The 22,805-nt window shown below is 33.7% G+C and overlaps 1 protein-coding gene across 4 annotated transcripts in view; it reads right to left on the reverse strand.

The window, feature by feature from the left end:
• The window catches only part of CNOT2 (CCR4-NOT transcription complex subunit 2), a 108,876-nt gene that overhangs the window by 61,805 nt on the left and 24,266 nt on the right, over window positions 1–22,805 (reverse strand). For 2 of the 4 annotated variants that reach the window (XM_053921141.2, XM_024576378.3), the window contains exon 2: window positions 7,576–7,648. In XM_053921141.2, the coding sequence (XP_053777116.1) occupies window positions 7,576–7,648 (73 nt within the window). Of the gene's footprint in view, window positions 1–7,575; window positions 7,719–22,805 lie in introns of all 4 variants that reach the window. The other 2 variants (XM_024576379.3, XM_045184687.3) reach the window with 1 other exon arrangement.

Raw genomic sequence — 22,805 nt, forward strand, 5'->3', positions numbered from 1 at the left:
CACTGACAGACAGACATGAAAATGTAATGCAAAGCTACAGTGGTTAAGAAAATGTGATACAAGAACAGGCATAGACAAACACATCAATGTAACAGAAGAGAGATACAAGAAACAGGTCCACATATATAAAGAACCCCGATTTACAACAGAACTACCACTGATGATTAGTTGAGGAAGGCAGAACAAATCAATACATGATGCTAACATAACTGATTATCTAAATACCAAGGAAAGAAAATTGGATGCCTAACTCATACCAATGTAAAAATCAACTTCAAATGAATTAAATATGAAAAAAAACTGTTTAAAAGACACAGAAAAATATCTCTATTTACTTAATTTTAATAGGGAAGTATGTCCTGAACACAACCTCAATAAATTTTTAAAAATTAAAAATTGACATTATAAAATGTCAGATCAATATGAAAACTATTGATGGGACTCCAAATTAATACAAATACTCTTAAACATACTTCTGGAAGGCCTTTTGTAAATTTAATTGTCCTAAATTTTGAAAATATGATTTGGTTCAGAACTTTTTAACTTCATAAAATTCCCTTCTCTGTTGTCTTCATGTACTATTTATAAATACAATGCCTTGTTTTCTGAGACTTTCTAGTTTTGTTCCCCTTTCCCATTTTCATCTCGACCTTCTCTTTCCTCTGTCTGTTTTCCTCTGCTCATTTGATTCCACTCTCAAAAACTTCCTAGCAGGGTCCTAGAAGGGAACATCGATTGATCAGTCTTGGGAGTTCACAGAGCTAGGCTAACTCAAGTCACTTTAGGCCTCACCATGGGTCCCTTATACTGACTGATTTAATTAATAAAGTGGGCAAAATGCCTTCCCAAATTTCAAACTGGCTAGTCACATCTACCACTTTCAAATTGGCTGTGCACAACTTTGAGGTGCTTAGTTGCAGGTCCAGAACTCCCAAAGCGTCCCTATACTTTTTAATGCAAAAAAAACCGTGATAAATGTACATCTTTTTGTTAGCTCTCACCTGCTTATAGTTGAGGTTCATGGGGATACCTCATCACCAAGGTCTGTTACAAAGGTTTTGCTATCTAGTTGTTCTACTTTTATGTAGAAATTCAGAAAGATTAAAAACAAAAGTAGAAACAACCGAAGCAGCCACCATAGGCGCAATGATCCCAGAATATAAGCAACGCCTTGGATTATATTTTAAAAGGTAACTTTGTTTACTTTTCCCTAATTCAGAGAAATATTTGCACTGTTTTAATTTTCTATTTAATGATGAATGCATTTCAGAGTCATGACTGAAGCAAATTGCTTAAATGTAAAATATTTTTCTGAAAGAGAACACAGTATTTCATGTGCAAAAGCCTAGGGCCTCAGTTCCCAAAAGAGCCCCACAGTGAACACACAGGGGTGCAGTCAGATATTTTGAATCTTCTTGGGAAAACATAGCATGTGAGTTACTACTGTAAGTAACTTGGATCTAATAATTTAACAGAGCTGTTAGTATTTCTTTAGGCATAGAGGTACTGTGAAAAAACTACTAAGCACTGAGGTGCCATCATGTACCTTGGTGAAACTTGCTTTTTGGGAAACAGATGTCACTTCATTTGATAAATTCAAAGGATGAAGGAAAAAAAGGTCACTGGAACATATCAAAGAAAGACTAACCTTGTTAGCATCATGTAATCATGAGCCAACCAATGAGGAACTTTGGAATTCATTTAACTTGATATTCTTGGTTGGCCAAAGGAAAAAGAGTAAGAGGAGCAATGAATGACAAAAAATGTCAAAATTAGTATTTAAAAAAATGTAGGTCATGGAGTCAAAATGACTTCTATTGCTGATAATGTGCAGAACAATCACATCAAAGGTATAATTATAAGAGCAACCTCATTTTAGCAAGGGTTGTGTAGCTGCAAGTGAAGACAACTTATTCATCCATTTTGAGCCTTTTCTATCTGTAGCTTCCTCTCTGGCTACAGACAATAGGTCACAGCCATTTGTTTCCAAGAGTTTCAAGAGTAAAGAGTAAACTGTGAAGCAGTTCGCTGGTTTCGAGCATTTATTTTTGAATTCCTTCCTCAGCTCACTCTAGCTCACCTTAACCCAACACCAAACAATAACAATGACTAAAGCCACATTTCTGCTCTAGGCAACATCTATTCTGACAACCCTTGAATTGTTAAGTATTCGTTTTTTTAAAAATTCATGTTCATTTGAAGTATTCTTTATATTAATTATGTATCTTTAACACACTTTAAGGTGTCACAGATTCTAAGAATCAACCTTAATGCTAGTGCTGTTTTATTCCTACTAGAAGGTATCATCAGAAGGTTATAAGCTACTAAAGTTACAACTCTGATTGTAAGATATCATCAGTAGTTAGGTGCTTTCTGACAGAAGATAAAAATTTTCAATAAGTATAACTAAGAATAAAAGAAACAAAGTACATCATTGCTTATTTACATTGCATTTTTATTGCAGTATAAAAGAAACAAATGTAATTTGTATACAGTACTGTGTTAACACTTGCATACTGAATGAAACATACTGATGCATTCATATGTCTTAAGTAATTAGGTAACATATTCTAAATGCTTTATATAATGCAGAAATCTTTGGTGAGCTGTCAATAGGTGCTGAGTATTTTAGCAATATCTGGGAAATTGTTTAAAATTTTTTTGGGGGGGGCTATAAATTTGTTATTTTTTTCCATTCAAAGTAACTTAAAACGAGGTACCACTTTCCAAAAAATTCCAGAGTACATAAAGAACGATGTTACCTGTATACACTGAAACACACATGTAATAAAAAAAAACAATGAAAAGAATAAAACACAAAATTCAAATTAGTGATTACTTCTTGGGAAAGAGTCAGGGCAAAGATGGGACATGGAAACATCTCCATTAAATACAATATGCAAGCTGCAGAAAAACACATGTTCATCAAAACCAAACACAATAAATCATATTTGCACATTTGTACCTACTTAATCACTCAAAAAGATCTGAAAAGATATACACTAAATAAGGCTAACGTTGTAAAGGTAAACTTCCAAGTTCTACTTTGTGTTTCCACATTTTTCTTCAGTTTTTACAATTAGCATCTATTACTTCTATGGTTTAAAAAAGCTAATAAAGAGAAAATAAAATATTTAATGGCAGGGGAAGCAAGGAGGAAATGGCAATGCAATCATCGCCGTAATTCTCTGATACTATATTTTAAAATACTGCTCAATGCAGTATTTTAGATTATGAGGTATTCTTTAGGAACATTAAGAACTGGGATGCATTAGATCCACTTCACAGAAAACATAGTGAAATAGCCAATATACGTGCATCAATGATCTCATATTAAAAAGTTAGAGTAACATCTAAAAATCTTGTAAATATCAGTAGTATGTTACCCAAGACACTTTGCAATTTCTTCCTTTCAATTCTCTCATTGTTTTATTTAATTTTATTAAAACTTCACTGAAAAACTATTATATATCTGAAACCATGTTAGGTATTAGCAGTACCAAAATAAATAGACATTGCTCCTGTTTTTCAAGGAACTTATGCAGTAAGCACTGTACAATAAGAAAAATGCCACCTCTGCGCTGTTTATATGGTAGCCATTATCAGCATGTAGCTACTGAGCATTTGAAATATGGCTAATGTGCCAAGAAAATTAATTTTTAATTTAATTTAAATGAATTTAAGTTTAAACAGCCACTTATTGCCAGTGTCTGTAGCAGTATTGGGCAGCATAGGTCTACAGGAAGAAAAGGACAAATAAACAGGTAACTACAATATTACAGAAAACCCTAAAATAGAAGTATGCACAAAGGCCATGAAAGCAATATAAAGGAGCAATGAGCCCATTAAAGAATGGCTTCAGTAAGTAGACACCTAATTCTTAAATTATGTAAAGAAAAGTGAGGCATTATATAAAGGAAAAGCTTAAATATAGAAGTACAGTGTAGGGAAATTAAAAGTAGTTTTGTATTACTAAATGGATAAACTCACTATAGGGAGTCAGAGGAGACACTGAAATGTAAAAACATGTAGGGGTCAGAATGTGGAAATGTGTAATGTTTAGAAGCTTGGCTTTATTATGTAAGAGAAGGCTACTGATGAGTTAAATTGGTAATTAACATAGTTAGATTTGTGCATGCTCCTAGCTGAAGTAAATTAGTGTAAATTAGAGGAAAATAAGAAAATTTGGGGAAAAAACTGGGGTTACATTTCCTTGAAAAAAGCTGGACAATCCTTCCCCAAAAAGAATGAACTACAAACCATTTAAATGATTAAATTATCTTACCTTAACTTATGCCAGTCTATCTATGCATGTAAAAATCAACAACTCTATTAATACTCCAAAAACTTAACTGGGCTAAATTTATAGTAAGAAATGAAATTCACAAAGTAGATACCAGTACTAATATCAATACTTCACACAATACCTATCTGAAAGTCACTAGCTCTTAGCATAAAACTGCGGGAATACACCTTCCTAAACTGAATTCTTATGGCTTTAATCAGGTCTATAATGAAATGAGAATTAAAGAAATATTATTCTTATTTAACTCGGAAATATTAGCCTGTTGTTTTCAGGATGCTTAAATATCACTGTAAGAAATCAAGTGCTTTCCAAAATCAAAAGTCCTCAAAGGTAAATTGAGTATCACCACAGAAACAAAGAAATCCTTTCTCTGTGAAAACAGCAAATAAAGTTAGTCCACAATAGAATTTTTAAAAATCCAAATCAATTCACCTCATCATATACAAACTCTTAGTAACACCAATACAAATATAAGTGATTTATTCAATATTCCTTTGAATGTCCTTTTTATGCTTTTATAGTCATCATAACCATCGTAACATCAGTCAGGAGATTATATTTCTATACATGTACTTTTCAGAAGAGGTTTCAAAAATAAAATAATTTTACAATGTAGATTGAAACCACTGTTTCCAAGGATATATTTCAGCATGCAATATGTGTCACTAAGTAACAATAAGAGAGAAAAGGAAAATTTTTTTCAGCCAGAAAATCCCTAACCAAGAACACACTTCAAGCACTAATCTCAAAACCTGGTTTACTTGTAAATAATGCGACCGGAACATTAAACTATTTTTAGAGTAGAATGAGCAGGAATTAGGAAATCTCTTCATGTGTAAAATATACCCTCATTTTATTCCTCTCTTAAGTGCAAATTTTGGAGGTCTATATTAATATTATTCCATGAAGTAAATTAACCATACTGTGCAATGATACAAAGTTATTTTCAAGCTGGGTTATGAGCAACAAAAGACACATAACCTAGAATCACAATATTCTTGAAGTAACTTACTAGAACCTATCAAAAGATTCAACAGCCCAAGTGGTATGAACAATCAAAATCTTATGAGTCAAGGTAGTTGAACATGGTTGTGTGGCAGGAGGAACTTATACAGCAAACACTGGGTTGGCCAAAAAGTTCATTTGGTTTTTTCCGTAAGATGGCTCTAGTACTGCTTTGTTGTCTTTAACTTCATTTACAACAGGGATGCCAAACCCATTTTCACGGAGGGGCCACACCAGCCTCAAGGTTGCCTTCAAAGAGCCGAATGTAATTTCAGGACTGTATAAATGTAACTACTCCTTAACTAGAGACTAGTTAAGGAGCTGCCTGGTAGAAACAAGGTGCCAGGCCGGATAAAACAAGGTGGAGGGCTGGATGTGGCCCGTGGGCCTTGTGTTTGCCACCTGTTATTTAATACAATTTTGTTAGATTGTATTATGACAGCTGTCAAAGCAGCATGCATTTAAAAAATATATGTATCAGCCCTGGCTGGTGTAGCTCAGTGGATTGAGCACAGGTTGTGAACCAAAAGGTCACCGGTTCGATTCCCAGTCAAGGCACATGCCTGGGTTGCAGGCCAGGTCGCCAGTACTGGCCACACGAGAGGCAACCACACATTGACGTTTCTCTCCCTCTCTTTCTCCCTCCCTTTCCCTCTCTCTAAAAATAAACAAACAAACGTATCAAAATTGGTGAATTTTTGTGTAGCCATTTTAATATTGAAGATGGAAGAAAATATGTGACATTTTCATTATATTATGCTTTATTATTTCAAGAAAGGTAAAAACACAACCAAAACACACAAAAAACGATTTGTGCAGGTGTATGGAGGTGCTGTGACTGATCGAAGTTGACAGCAATCAAATTGAGACACTGAGAACAATCAACATTATACCACCATGTGGGAGGTAGTTGGCATACTCAAAATACCCAAATCAATAAAGTTATTGGTGAAAATGAAAAATGTTGTCTTTTACTTTACGGAAAAATCCCGTATGAACTTTTTGGCCAACCCAATATAAATAATTAGCAAAGGCCATGTTGGTCAAGTATATGAAAACAACTCAGAACAGAAAAGGTTACAAGGAGAACTGACAGCCACCGCTTATTCTGGCTTATTAAACTCATAAAGAGCCTGGCAAGAAACTTTAGACATTAAGTAGGTGAAACTCTAGATAAATATGAATCTCCCCTTTTAAAAAAAAAATTAGGGACAGCACTCAAACAAGTAAGTCTTATAATCAAAGGCTCTCTGCTAACTATACATGAATAACCACATACAAATTTCCTCCACTGTTCATTTTTCCAATTTGAGGGAAGAAAAAATTAACTAGACTAAAAAAAATGATTAGCAGATTAACCAATGCTGTTAACTATCATACTAGTTGCTGTCACAGCGTACAGGAAATGAAACTGGTGAATGAAAGGGAGAGAGATAGGTTGGATATGTATCTGTGCAGGAAGCCTAAAGCTTATTCCTACTTCAACTTGAACTATTCTGTATTCTGAATCATTACATAACTTGATAATGAATTGTCACCAAATGAATAAAGCAGATTTTCTTAAAAAAAAATTAAATTCAAATGTTTTCTTTTAATCACTATTTAATAGCACTATCTTTAAAATTCACTGCCTTTTAAAAGCTCATAAAGAAAACAGTAATATTACCATTCAATCATCCTTTCAGCATCCTTACACACTACATGGGGATGGATATTAACTAATTCAATAAATAAGAAACAAGACTCTGGCATTACAGGGACAGCAAGTGAATGACAAATTGAACAGAATTACAGTCTCTGAGCATCCTGGAATTTTCGTTTCTACTTTTATATTCTAACCAATTTTTGTCTACATTTCTGTGATTCGCCATTAACCTGAATATAGTAGCCTAAGACTTCAGTTTAGTCTTCCAGGAATAGTATGTATAAAAGCATTGAACACTGTTTTCTGGAATACTAGCTCTGAATCCAGCCATGAAGTTATACATTATATATCAGATAATCTAAGTTTTAATAATATACACACCAGAAAATGTATCTTTTGCCATTAAAAGGATATACATTTATTACAAGCATGCTTTATTTTGATAAATGTTCCCAACCATTTTAATTGTCAAACCCAATATACATGTATTTTAAATTAGTACCCAAATTTTTCAAATTGAGGCGTATTCAACCTGCTGATTCCTGTTAAATACAAAACATTAAACAGTTCAGTGCAGCTGTGTAACCAATAAAGAAAAACAAACAAAAAAAGATCTTACCTGGTAGTTTCTTTTCTCAGATAATGTATGTCCATCAGTCCTCACCATAGAGTCGTGTCCTTTCCTCACAGTACTGGAGGCAATCAAACAGAACTGTCACTCAAGGGTCGTGTCACAGGAAGGACCGCCCACCAGTTCTCCCTCTAGAGTGGAATTATCCAAAAGCCATCAAAATTACTAGCATGTAAATATATGAACAGTAGCAAAAATATCCAATATAATACATAGATAACAAAACAAAAAGTACTTCTTTTATATTCTAATTGATCTTCCCCTTAACCACATGGGAAGGGCTAGACTGGGAGACATACTCCATTTGAGATAGAAATTATTAAATATGAAAACTCTTCCCTCCCACTTTTACTCTCTATAGTTAAAGCTATCTGCCAGACCTCATATACAAGTAAGAAACTTATAATAAATAAAAATGGAGTTGACAAAAATGTGTCAGCCCTCAGCTGACATTTTTCTTTTAAATAAATATTGTTAGTCTCAGAAATATCCAATTAATTAAGATTTTAGTCATTTAATTTAATATTCCTCTCTCCAAATGCTTCCTTACATAGCATTCAGTTTATGATGTTTATTCCTATGCCGTAAGATGAAGTATATGTTCTTATGATAATTAATAAATGAAACCTAACTCAATACTCTATTAAAATTTACTTCAGTGAAGAGTAGCAACAGTATCAACTTTCTGAAGCCTGTGTCCTTCAATCCTCTGATTTCATGCATACTACAGTAGAATTGGCTTTATTACACGAGGGCAGAAAAATAATGGGGTTTGTATCTTAATCTGAACACAGATAAAGTCCAAAATGACTAGGTCCTTTGCACATTATATACAAAAAATTCAGTGAAGCAGAGATGACAGTCACTAGACATGCTTACTAAAAAAAAAAAAAGTAAACTGAAAAGGAGAGATCAAAAACTCAACAATGATATATACAAAGATTTGCAAGTACACATTTTAAAGACAAATGTCTCTCACTGAAGCTTTAGTAAAGCATTTACTGTAGGGAAGTAGTATCTATTGATCTAATAATGGTTGCTAAACACTAAAAATACATTCAAATTTGGAGCAATTATTTAACACCATAAGAAATATACTTTGGGAGAAAATAATGAAAACATCTCCTTTAAATTCATAAAAAGTATGATTTTTATTAAAACCAACAAACACATGTACACACATATGGATTACCTCTTAAAAGCAATCTGATAAGGTCAGAAATGTTTTTAAGGAAAACAAATCACTAAGAATTAACATCCTTAAAATTTTTTAAAAGAATCCACATAATGAAAATGTGTATTTTGTTTTATGTTTGATTAGAGTTAGTGAGTGCTATACTTTTACTTAATTTTGACCATCTTACATTGTACATGTTTGGTGAAATATTTAAAGATGCACGACTCTATGGCAAAATGTAACTTCTCATTACCAGATTTTATGTACCACTGGAATAAGTATGTCTGTCTCAAAAATAACAAGGGACAAAGGTTTTTAAGCCATAGGTATATTTGCTGATATAAATGTAATCCTGACCATCAAGGAAGGAATTAGGTTATTCATAAAGAAAAATTATATGAAGTAAATTGGATGTCCAAGAATAGTTAAGTGACACACATTCAGGCCCAATTGAAATTTTCATAATTGTCACAAAAGGAAAAAAACTATTTTATTATGCATCCGTGAAACAACATTAACCCTGTTTTAATGTGTTCATAGCAACTCTGAATTCAACGTATAAATAGTCTAAAATTTAAGTTCTTTTCTTATAGAATACAATGTGTTCCTTCTTAAATAAGTTAAAGTCTATGCATTTTCTTCAAATTATACTAGTTTCATCAAAACATATATTACAAATCTAAAAATCAGGCAAGACAATTTTCAACAGTATAACCTGACTACATAAAAAATGATAATTAGGGCTTTTTATATGCTAATTACACTAATTAAAAATAAAAGTTAATATTTATTCTTTAAGTTTATATGGTAAAAGAAAAATATTAACTTTGGAATACTAGAATTTTAGTACAAAGGGAAATCTTGTTTTTGTTTGTCTCTTTTGTTTCCCTCTCAGATAACTTCAAATATTTTGTGGTTTAGGGTTTCAATCAGTATCAACTATATGCTTTAACCAATATAGAAATCAATATTCTATATTGAAAAACAACTAAGAATCATTATCTCCTTTTAGTAAACAAAGAGAAAAAGAAATAAAAGCACTCTATTTTCTTCCAGGTAAACATGAACACTAACATTTGGTGACTAACAACAAGAAAGTCACCACTATCTTGCATTAAGTAAAAATGTTCATTAACAAACTGTACTGATACTTGTAGTACTTGGAATGAAAGAATGCACAATAGATGAAAGAGGGTGTGAGTGTGTATGTGAGGCACGGTATGGGAAAAGGAGCACACGTAAGAGAGAACATGCACTCCAGCTGCCTAAATGTATTAAAGTTTATACACTGGTTTTCCCACAAGACCTATAAATATTCAAAAAGCCAGAAAAGACGAATATTTAGAAAGCCAAAATGACATTTTCTATATGGCAGAAATGCTTTCCATGATGGAAAGACAAAGAGTATATTTACCCTCTTACCTTAAAGAACCAGAAAACTAGACAAAATATATAAACAGTAACTTTCAGACACCAGACATCATCATCTCAGGACAAAGATCCTCAAAAGAAACTAATAAATGAAATAAGATCTATTGTCTGTAGAGTTATGAGGCTGAATGAAACAGAGGGAAAAGAGAAGTGGAACTTAATCAGAGCCCAATGGTCTCACTGAATTAAGAGACGATTCAGAGTTAGAGGAGACACCAGGGCAGCTAGAATTTGCAGCGCAAATGAAAGGGAGAAAGCTGCATAAACAAAGAGCTCCAGCTCAAGAGAGATTCTCCTCAAGGTTTTGGCTGAGTAATGATCTACGCATGCATATGAAAAGACTACTGAATCTGGAGAAAAAGTCTCTGAAAAGTAGTAGTTAGAACAATCCCCAGAGTTCATGTTTCCGTCAATCAGAGTAGGACCTATTAACACGTAGGTTATTAAATAGAGTTCAGAAAGTAATTAATGCCTTAGCAATGAAACCAAGTAATTTTTATATTAAAGGATGTTCTGGACCAGCACTATCAAAGCTTAAAACCAAGCATCAAAAGGATCAAGCTAATTCTAAGTACAACTGTACCCCAAAACAAAGTCTAACAATATTTAAAATAATACAACACTCCAGCGTTAAATAATGTTAGATTTGTAGTTTTATTAGGTTGTGCTGATTTCTAGTTTTAATAATGTATTATAGTTGATGACCTATATACTACTATACAAAATAAGATGACATGAAGAGGAAGATAGGTGACAGGCATAAGGGATTTCTCTGTACTATTTTTGTACCTTCTTATGAGTTTATGATTATGTGAGTTAAAAGATTTTTTAAAGGCTCAAATTGATCTAGAGATAAAAATTCAGTATCTGTGACTGAACATGCATTGGGTAGGACAGTAGATTAGATGCTTGAAAAGAAAAGTTTAATGAACTTGAGGACAAACCAACAGAAAAATTAAATCCAAAATTAAACACAATGAGAAAGGACTAGAAAATAAAGGAACTGAAACAATATCAAGTGGGACACTGAACTAATTGTTGGGCAATATCAAGCAGTCCAACATTAACTAGTGTCCCCACAAAGAGCGGAAGAGCAGTAAGGATAGAAAACAACTGACAAATTTTTCCTAAATTTGAGAATTATAAACTCACAGATTCAAGAACTTCAGTAATCTTCAAGGGAGAATAAAACCTCTCATAATTTTAGAGTCAAAATACTGAAAAACTATGATAGAGAGATCTCAAAACAACTGGGGGATGGGGAGTAAGAGACTACACAAAGAAACAGATAGGAATGACGAAATCTCATCAGAAAGCATGCAAATCAGGAGAGTAGAGAAACATTTTTAAACTACGGGGGGGGGGGGGGAGGGGGAAAATCAACTGTTGAACAAGAATTCTAAATCCAGCTAAAATATCTTTAAAAAATGAAGGTATACATCTACTTTGGAAGAGTTGGGCAGTTTTTAATGAAGGAACTGGGTAAGTTAAACATACAATTACCACACAACCCAGCAATTGTGCCTCTGGGTATTAACCAAAGTGAATTGAAAACTTATGTTCATACCAAAATCTGTACCTGAATGTTTATAATACCAATGATGTCCTTTAAGAGGTGGGTAAAATAGTACATATATACAAAAAAATTCTATTCAACAATAAAAAAAGAACATGCTGTCAATTCATGAAACATGGATGAACCTTAAATGCATTTTGCGAAAGGAAAGAGTCCAGACTAAAAAGGCTATCTGTTGGGTTGGACAAAAAGTTTGTTTGGTTTTTTCCATAAGATGGTTCTAGTTACACTTAGTTGTCTTTAACTTCATTCAAAACAATTTTGTTAGATTGTGTTGTGACAGCTGTCATTATCAGCATGCACTTAAAAAGTAGTATCAAAATTGGTGAATTTTTGTGTAGCTATTTTAATACTGAAGATGGAAGAAAATATGCAACATTTTTGGCATATTATGCTTTATTATTTCAAGAAGGGTAAAAATGCAACTGAAACACAAAAAAGGATTTGTGCAGTTTATTGAGAAGGTGCTAGGATTGAATGAACGTGTCAGAAGTGGTTTGTGAAGTTTCGTGCCGGACATTTCTTGCTAGACAATGCTCCATGGTCCAGTAGACCACTTGAAGTTGATAGGGATCAAATCGAGACATTAACTGAGAACAATCAACGTTCTACCATGTGGCAGACAGCTGGCATACTCAAAATATCCAAATCAATAAAGTTACCAGTAAAAATGAAAAACGTGTCTTTTACATTACAGAAAAAACCGTATGGACTTTTTGGATAACCCAGTATCAAGTGTTTCCATTCATGTTAATATTCTGGAAAGGCAAAACCACAGAACAGAAAATACAGGGTCTGACAGAAAGCCTGCTTGAGTGTGGTTGGTAGGGTAATAATATGGGTGTAATATTTCATAGTTTTAATTTGAACATTTCACCGAAAATGTCAAAATGGTGTGCTTGAGTGTGATATTATTATGTTACAGAATTACATGCTTGATTTTGTAATAAAAGATTTTGTAATAAAAAAGGAGTGTTATTTGTGCTGGACCCTGTAGATCAGTTGATGCCAGGGGATTAAAGAGGGGTGCAGGGAGCAATTGAAGAGGATATACAGGAAAACTTTTAAAGAGACAGCACTATTCCATGTGGTACTGGAGTGGTGGACATGATGCTATGATGCATAAAGTCCACAGAGCTTCACAACATAGAGAATGAACTTAAATGTACGCAAATTTTAAAAGTAAATCAGGAGGCTGGAAAATGAAAATCTGAAAAAAGACAATGTATTACAAATGTATGACTTAGCTGCACTGAAGGGAGGTATGGGAAATAGTGCTGCCCTAAGTAACTTTGGAAAATGGTGTTCTGACCATTGAGAGGGGAAAAAAGAACTCTACATAAACACTGTATTCTAGTTGGTAAAGTAATTCCTCACAGGACTATGGGTTAATAATTAAACTGCTATGCATGTGTACTGAAGATAAACAATAAGTAAACTAGATGGTTGTTGTTGCGAATCAGGTTTCTCACTGACCTAGAGGGAAGTTACAATAAAGTAGAATGAACTAGTCATGCACCACTTAAGTGACAGGATAGACTCTGAGAAATGAATCATTAAGTGATTATCTTTACAAGAACACCATAGACTACACCTCCACAAACCTAGATGGTATAGCCTACTACACCCCTAGGCTATATGGTATAGCCTAATCCTCCTAGGCTACATGCCTCTATGGCTTGTCACTGTAGAAAACAATGAGATTAAATCAATAGAAAATGATACAGTCAAGAGACACAATAAACAGGAGATACATGAGGCTGCTGCTGGCATAACAGAACATACTGCTTTACAGCAAACATTTTTCATTAAGTAGAAAGAGTATACTCTAAAATAACAATAAAAAATATACTATAGTAAACATAAAAACCAGTAACATAGTCATTTTTTATTAAGTAGTATGTACTCTACATAATTGTGCTATACTTTTAAACTACTGGCAGCACAGGTTTGTTTACACCAGCATCACCACAAAAACATTAGTAATTCATTGTGCTACAACATTAGGACAGCTACAATGTCACTAAGTGATAGGAATTTTTCAGCTCCAATATAACCTTATGGGACCAACATATGTATATGCGGTCCGTCCTTGACTGAAACATGGTTATGCGGAGCATGATTGCATGTAGTACTGGATTAGAGTTAGAGACATCTCTACTGGTAACTGTTCTCAATTACAAAGCATTTTAAATACAGACTATACATCATTCAGACTGTTATAGAATACATAATTTCACTGATGTGTTGTTATATGTCACTTGAAAATAAATTAAAAGTTGATAAAATGCTAGGTGATTAAGAGGTATGTTGAAATAATATTTTAAAAGATAAGCTTGATACAATGGAATTTAAAAGATTTTTACATTGCAAACAAAACTAATTTTTAAAAATCTCCATTTTTTAGTACCTGCAAACAATTTAAGTAAGTTTGTCTCTGAGATTATTAACAGACTAATAGCAATGAAATTTCAAAAATGTAATTTATGTAACACATATACAATAATTTCTCTCAAATTCAAGATACTTTCAGAATTTCTGAATGCATCAGTATAAATAGTAAAGAATAAACATCTTACACTACCTTTACTGTGTTGAAAAAAAACCCTTAAAATAATTTAGTTATGTTATCAGCTTAAAATCCAACCAGAAGCCCACAACAGGAAAAACCATCAAATTTTAGTGTAATAAAAAAAAACAAGCGACCTTATTTATCTGGAATGTTTCCCTAAGTCAGAGTCTAATAAAAATTAAGCACATATTATCCAGACTAAAAAATGATAACTGAACTCCAATTTTTCCTCATTCACAAAGATTTCTTAAAACAAGAAATCAGCTGATTATGAGTAAAGTCTCTAGAAAATGCTTCATTGGAGAATGGAAATAATTATTAACTTTACTCTCCAAGTCCTATTAAATTTTGAGTGTCACATCGTCACACAAAAATGTACACCTTTTTAGAAAGCCAAAATGACATTTTCTATATGGCAGAAATGCTTTCCAAGATGGAAAGACAAAGAGTGTATTTACCCTCTTACCTTAAAGAACCAGAAAACTAGACAAAATATATAAACAGTAACTTTCAGACACCAGACATCATTTTCTCAGGACAAAGATCTCAGTAATGAAACAAGAACCAGAAAATTTGAATTCTAGTATTAGCTTGATCAATTTCTCCTCTCTGGCCTCAGTTTGCTAATCTATAAATTAAAGGGACTAATTTAGATGAAATTTTTAAATGTAAGCAATTTGCATTTTATATTTTATGGAAATTATAATTTTATATTTTAAATATTCTGTGTAAGACAATCCACTTAAGAAAAGTGAACAATAATGAGAGCTGACCCCTCCCATGTTTTTTTTTCACCTACTTTATTACTCATTTATAACACTGCCCAAATATTTGGAGTTCAGGAATGCTATCTAAAATATCTGTAATTTGGTAGTCATTACCACACTCAACTTTAAGCTGCAATGTGAATTTAGTCAGGTTAAGACAGCTGAACTCATTGAACAGGTTTTATTTCTCAATAAAGAGGACAATATATTCTAGGTTGGCTATTAGAACAGACTACCAGATGTGACCAATTTCAATGGTCCTTAATAAAAGCTAAGTAAATGTACTTAGCTATGATCTTTAAAAATTGTGGGGTTTCCCAAATTCCAGAATTATATCAAGCAATTTTTCTTTTGTTAATAGGTAAATTGCAATTACAAAAATGTTATGAAATTGATTTTCTGAACTAATTTTCTGTCCCGAAAAATGAAATCACTTCAAGAAATTCCAGCCGTTAAATAATACTTCTACTTAAATGTCTCATTATTCTGCTATGAAAAAAGAAATAGTGAGACAGGTAACAGACATTAATCAGCTGGAGATTCAAAGTTTGGAAGACCCCAATCAGAAAGTACACTGACAACAGTATTCTTTGAGGAAACAACTTTAGAACCTAAGCAGAGAAAAAACAGGCATTGTGTCAGAAGGCAACAGGTAAGTTGTTTTATTCAGTATAAATTTGGCAGATTACACTGTCAATCCAGGTTTTAGTATAAATTCAATGTATCTTAATTATCATTATATAATTCTTTAAAAAGGTGGCTCCAAAATTCTTTCAGAAGTCCACTCTCTATATCTCGATTACCACCACTGTCATCAAGCCACAATTATTTCTTGCCTAATTGATCTCCCTTCCTCTATTCTTTCCTACAAGATCCATGTAACAGCCAATTTAGTCTAGGCACCAAGACATTTTGACATCCAGGAGTCAGATAGGTGCAACAAGCAAAAGGAAAGAGAGGAAGAGCCAGTGAGGGAGACAAAAACCAAAGAGAATGTGGTAAACATCTTGAAAGCTAACTAGAAAGAGTGGTTCAAGGAAGACTGTAATCACTTGCTTCGAATGCTGTTGATAAAAATGAGAATTAATTTTTGGATTTAACAGCATTGAAGTCACTACTTAATCGCAATAAGAGCAATTTTGGTGGAATGTAGAAATAAGAGAACTCACTGAATCGGCTTGACAAAAGAATAGGAAGAGAAAAACTGGAGACAAAATATAGACATCTTTTTCAAGGCGTTTTGCCATAAAACTGAAGAGGAAAATGGGGAATAGCTGAAGAAAAATGTGGACGAGAGACAAGCCTTTTAAGATCAGAAAATGTATGGCATAAAGGAGAAAGCTGATGACACAAGACAGAGAATTACTGGAATAATGAGTTTGAGTAGATGTAGATGAAATTTATGAGAGAATGACCTTAGACAGGCAAAAGAACACACCAATAGAAATGGAGAAAAGATAGTACATGTGTATAGATTTAGGTTAAGTGGCTATATCTAGAACTTTCACAAGTATGGAAGTTCTCATCTGGTTGTTCCCAATTTTCCATTTTCTTAGAAAAATAAGAAATGAGGTCATTAGCTGAGAGTAAAGAAATACAAAGAGGTGTTAAGTTTTGAGGAGGGAGGAAAGGTATGAAATGGTCTTCTAAGAAAGTGGGAGAGAGAAGAGATTACAGGAAATAAAGTTCACAAGTAGCACTAGGGCCCACTTGAGACTAATAATGTTCATCACTGTGCTCTTCCCCAGCCACATGCAACTTTAGGGAAGCAGGAACAGTGTTAGGCAGAGGTGGATTTAACTAACCAAAGCTGATGCGTAAAATGACGTATGAAATAGGCAATAGTATGAACGGTATAGGTAAAGTAATGATTATGTTGATGGGTAAGAAAAGTAGTGAGGGCATATCTTACCATTTGCCTGCCACACTGGCTTTCTTTGTGATTCTCAAACACAAGTCAGTTCTCAACTTACAGTCTTTACAGTTCCTGCTCCTTTTCAATGACCTTCCTCCGCATGTCAAATGCCAGGCAGTTACTTGACATCAGAATCTCTGCTTAACTATCTGTCCTCAGAGAAGTCTTCCCTGAAACTTCATTCCTTGAATTTTGTCCTCATTTGTCTGTCTCCCCCTCACCCTTAGAGTGTAAGCTCCTAAAAAAAGGAGGAACCGTATCTATTCTGCTCACCACTATTAACTCCAGTATCTAAAATAGTGTCACACAATAGATACAATTTACTGAATAAATGAACCACATAAAATATACTAAATCTTTTACTAATTTTAATTTTATGAAAATACATTTTCCTGAAAGTCTTGTCTGCTAGGAATAAGACCAGTAATCAGAAGGTTTATTTTTACTTTACTTTAGAAGGTTAATTTTATTAAAAGATGGCTTAAGCAAATATTCCCCCCAAAATACGTACTTTTAAAATAAAATGTACATTTACCCTCCTCCCTTGATATTTTGATGCAGGACCAGGACTTTTTTTTTTTTTTTTTTGAGTTTAGGATTACAAACTGGGTTTTTACATGATCGTTTTGTATAAATCACATCTATGATGCATCTTTTAAGAGTTCTAGTTTTGATTTGGTTTAAGTTGAACAAGATCTTAAAAGGGGTTTAAATAACAGAATTTTTCTGAAGTTTACAAATGTTTTCTGGGTTTTTTTTTAATCCTCACCTGAGAATATGTTTGATTTTAAAGAGAGAGGAAGAGAGGGAGACAGGGAAGAAAAGAGAGGAAGGAAAAGGGAGAGAGGGAGTAAGGGGGTGGGGAGAGAGACAGAGACAGAGAGACAGATAGACACATCAACTGCTTGCTTCCTGTATGTGTCCCAATCAAGGATGGAACTGGCAACCTAGGTATGTGCCCTGACCAGGAAGAGAGTTCGCAACTTTTTGGTGTACAGGATGAAGCTTCAACCAACTGAGCACCCAGCCAGGGCTTCTAGGTTTTTAAGAATTGTCTCACTATAGTAGATACTCCCTAACAGTCCTCCCTTGTGACTGCCACAGTTGTTGAGATGCTCAATCTTTCCCACATGACTTAAGAGGAAATGCTGATCAGTCTAAGCCAAAAAGATAATGCTAACACACAAATACACACTCTCATCAGTAACTGGTTTGTGGAAGGGCACTTGAGCCACTCTGGTTAGTGAGACATAAGGGAAAAACTGGTGTAGGATTTTAGCAGGGCGCAGGGGGCAAGGGGAGTCCCTCTATTCCCCCTGCCTAGACATCTTGTAAACAGGATGAAAGCTGGTTTATAAAGAATCTGACACTCTAACAACAGCAGAACAGAAAGATGGAAAGAATTTGGCCGAAGTGACAGCTAATCACTTAGCTGCTGCTTTAACCAACACAAAAACTGCCATTCCTCCAAATATGTGAAAAAATAAATAAATACATTTTCTTTACTGTTTAGTCAGTTGAAGCAAAAGTTTCCTAAACCTTAGGCTTATCCAAAATCCATCCTGCATAATTTTTAAAGCACTTTATTTAAAACTATTCGAAAGCTTTTTGTTAAAACAGTTCTTTTCTACACTCATATTTCATTAGTTTAGGTCATACATAAACTAAAAATTACATTAACACCAGCGTAAAAACAACTGATTCTTGGGCATATAGCTAACTTGGTTAGGGGAAGGTACAAGAGTAAACTGGAGTTATTCACTAGCTGTAAGTGCTCAGAATACTCTGTATTACAGGATTTAAAAACAATGGTTTGAAAGAACATGTCATTTAAGTGGAGATTTGTTAAAAACACTGGTCACAAACACATTTCTGTATATATAATAGATTCTGTTGATAACAAATAGGTATTTGCCTACAGTGGGGAGAGGAGCAGCTAGAAAGTCCCATAAAAACTTTGGACATATGGTACTAGGAAAAAAATTAAATGAGATTAAACCTAGAATCAAATTAAGTATGAGTCCATTTAATTCCAACTCCAGCCAAGTAGCAAAAGGGTAAGAAAACACAGAAACTATAAAGAACCTTTACCCCAATGTGTGTTGTTTTACCACTAATGAGTTGAGAATATTGACAAAATTCTACAGTTCGAAATTTTCAGACAATACAGACAAAAGGTAGTATTTACTTTATTTGTATAACAGCCAAGTTTCATTTTCTCATGTGTCATATTAAAGGTAACTATTGCACTTTGCTGTTTATAAGGGATATTTGTATTCCTTTTTAAGAAATATTATTAACTAGACAAATTATTTCAAAGAGAAATTTACCACAGATTTTGAAACAACTATTCAGTATTAAAACACCCTAAGATCCTTAATACTTATAATTATACTTCCTAACTTCCTTCTAAGAATACTTACTGAGCTCTACTGTATACCAGATAGTAAATAAAGAGGACTCACTGAATAATGCCCATAAGAAACACACAGCTGAAAAATTTATTTCTGAAATAAAAACTGCATTTTTACATATCTTGGAATCAGAAACCATATTTCCTAATTAATCTCCATAGTAATAAAGCCCTACATAACACAGAGTTACAAATGGCAATGATATTCACACCTTCAATAGTATTATTAATTCACTAAAAATGTACTTAATATTTATTAAACATAATTTATGTTTACCTAACACACAGAAGACACTAAATTGAATGTGTTATTAGACTGATAAGAGCAGTTCTTTAACTGGGTTCTACAAATCCTCAGTCTACTGATAATGCAGAAAGTGCATGAACCTGGATGGGAAAAAAATTACATCTTTATTTTACTAACCTCTAACTGAAATTTAGTATTTCTTTAACTAAAATGTAAATAAGATGTAATAGTGGTATTAACAAGCACTTGTGATTTTGTTACCATTAGAATCCACAGGTATTTTCCTATCACTTCAGTTGCGAAATTTCCAATTTTCACTTATGCTCATTATTAGTTTAAAAATTACTATATTGTTGATATGCACATTACTGAATTTATTTACTTGGTATTTTAAAGACTGTATTATAATGTAGTTGGCTTATTTAGTATTTAATTTTGCACAATTAAAATATTATTTTGAGAAGGGGTCCACATGCATCACCAGAGAACCACAGAGGTTCATGGTCCAAAAAGGGATACAAACACCTGGATTAGAATATCAGAGCATGGGTTAGGTTGTCTGCAGGGGGTTACAGAAAACATAGTACTTTAAGAACTGGAAAAAGCCTCAGATCATATTTAGTTCAAACTCCTCATTTTTAGAGATGAAGAAATTGTGGTCTGGTGGAAGCAAGTGCCTTGTTCAAGGTCACTCACACAGCTAATTAGTGACAGAACCAGAAAAAAAAGATTTCAAGTTTTCTGCCTCATAATCCAAATCTAAATCAACTTTGAGATGATTAGGCTGTAAGAAAGCAAGACAGGGCAGAAAACTGCAAACAGATGCCAAAAGTTTATTAGGGAAAGAAAAATTATACAGGAAAAACTGGTTTCAAAAAAAAATGATGGATTGAGGTGTTGAAGCATTTTGAAAAATGAATTATATAGCATGATATGCCAATTCAAATGTTGAAAAAGACTAGCCAGAAAATTAAATAGGCAAGACCTTCTTTGCATACTGAACCCATAGAAACATACCAAATATCTGAATATTGCCAATGCTATTAAAGAAAATTCTCCCATTTTTCCTAAAATATGCACTTCTTTGTCTGCTTTACCACTTCATAGAGAGATATGGGTAAAGTGAAAATTTGACTTCCCTCCTGATCTAACATGAGAAGTACAACAGCACAAGTACAATAGTAAGTTGTTGATATCAAATAACAGTTGGTATCAATGTCAAGGAAACAGAAAGCAGAGACTGTGATAAACTGGAGACTGTGAACCACCTAAAGAAGGTAGTTGGTACTACTCATTTCTAGCTAGATGCTACCAAGAAAAGAATTGTCAACTCAGAATTCTAGATGTACCAAAAGTATCCCTCAAAAATGAAGGTGAAATAAACACATTTTCAGATGAAAGAAAAACTAAGATAATTCATTACAAGCAGACTTGTTCTAAAGGAAATTGCTTTGGAGAAAGGGAAATAATGCCAGTAGAAAAACTTAGAATTTCAAAAACAAAAAACCAACAAAAATGTCAAAAACATGGATACATATGATAGAACACATTTTTCTGTAGAAGGCCAGCCAAATAGTAAATATTTGGGGGCTTTGCAAGCCAAATAGTTTCTGTTGTAATGAATCAATTCCGCACTGTAGTGCAAGAGAAGCCACAGACAATATGTAAACTAACAAGTGAGGTGTGACTGTATTCCAATAAAACTTTACCAAAGAAGGCAGCAGGCCATATCTGGCCTGCAGTCAGTTTGCCAATCCCTGTGACAAACTATTCTTTTTACCTTAATTTTTTAATATATGTGTAATAATTTAAAACAAAATTTAAACCATTTTCTGAATGGGTATTCAAACCATGTATACAACCACAACATAGAGGACAGTGAGAAAATGGAACTACATGATGACAAGACCTCCACATTCCACTTAAAGTGGTAAATCTAAATTATGAGTGTAGTGGTTTGAGTTATGTACCTGATAAAGATATATGCAAGACCTAAGCACTGGTATCTCTGATATAACCATATTTGTAAATAAAGTCTTTGAAGAGGTAAACAAGTTTAAGAGGAGGCCATACCAGATTTGGGAGGGCACAAATCTGATGACTGGTATCTTCATAAGAAAAAGGAGTGGGAGACAGAGGCAAACACACAAAAAAGACAGCCAAGTGAAGACAGGCAGAAATTGAAGTGATACAGCTGTAAGCTAAGGAACAAGGATTGCTAATAACCACCAGAAGCTAGAAGAAGCAAGGAAGGATTCTTCCCTAAAGCCTTTAGAAGGGAGTAGAGCCCTGCTGATACCTTAATTTCAAACTTGAAAGCTCCAGAACCAAGAAATAACATGAACAGCCTTTTTATCTACTGAAAAAAGGAGAACTCAGTTAAAATCCTCCAGGCCCAGATAGTTAGTTTCACCAGTGAATTATTCCAAACACTGAAAGACGAAGTAATACCAATTCGACACAGTATCTTCCAGAAAACAGACAGGAGGGATTACTTCCTAAGTCATTTTTATGGGACTAGCGTTACACTGATACCAAAATCAAGACAATACAAGGAAAAAAACCTCTCAAAGACCACTATTCCTCATGAACAAACAAGCAAAAATCCTCAACAGAATATCAGAAAGTCAAATTCAACAAAATACGCAAAGATTAATAAATTATCAACAAGTAAGGCTTATTCTGGGAACACACTATATCTTCTCTAAAATAAAGTGAACACTGGCTGGGTGGGTCAGTTGGTTGGAGCAACACGCTGTACACCAAAAGGTTGTGGGAACCAGCCCTGGTCAGGGAGCATACAGGAGGCAACCAATAGATGTTTCTTTCTCACATCGATGATTCTCTCTCTCCCCCAGTCCCTCTGTCTTAAATCAATAAAAACATATTCTCAGTTAAGGATTGGTATGAAATCATATGGAAGTGTTACTGCCATTAATCACCAGGGTAATATATATCAAAACCATAATGAGATAACATATCATACACAGATAGCTATAATAAAAAGACAAAACAATAACAAGATTGGCCAGAATTTGGAGAAACTGAAACTCTGAAACTCACATCTACTGCTGGTGAAATGTAAAATGGTATGCCGCTGCTTTGGACAACAGTCTAGCA

The sequence above is a fragment of the Desmodus rotundus genome, chromosome 3 (genome assembly GCF_022682495.2).
Source record: "Desmodus rotundus isolate HL8 chromosome 3, HLdesRot8A.1, whole genome shotgun sequence".
NCBI classification, from domain to species: domain Eukaryota; kingdom Metazoa; phylum Chordata; class Mammalia; order Chiroptera; family Phyllostomidae; genus Desmodus; species Desmodus rotundus.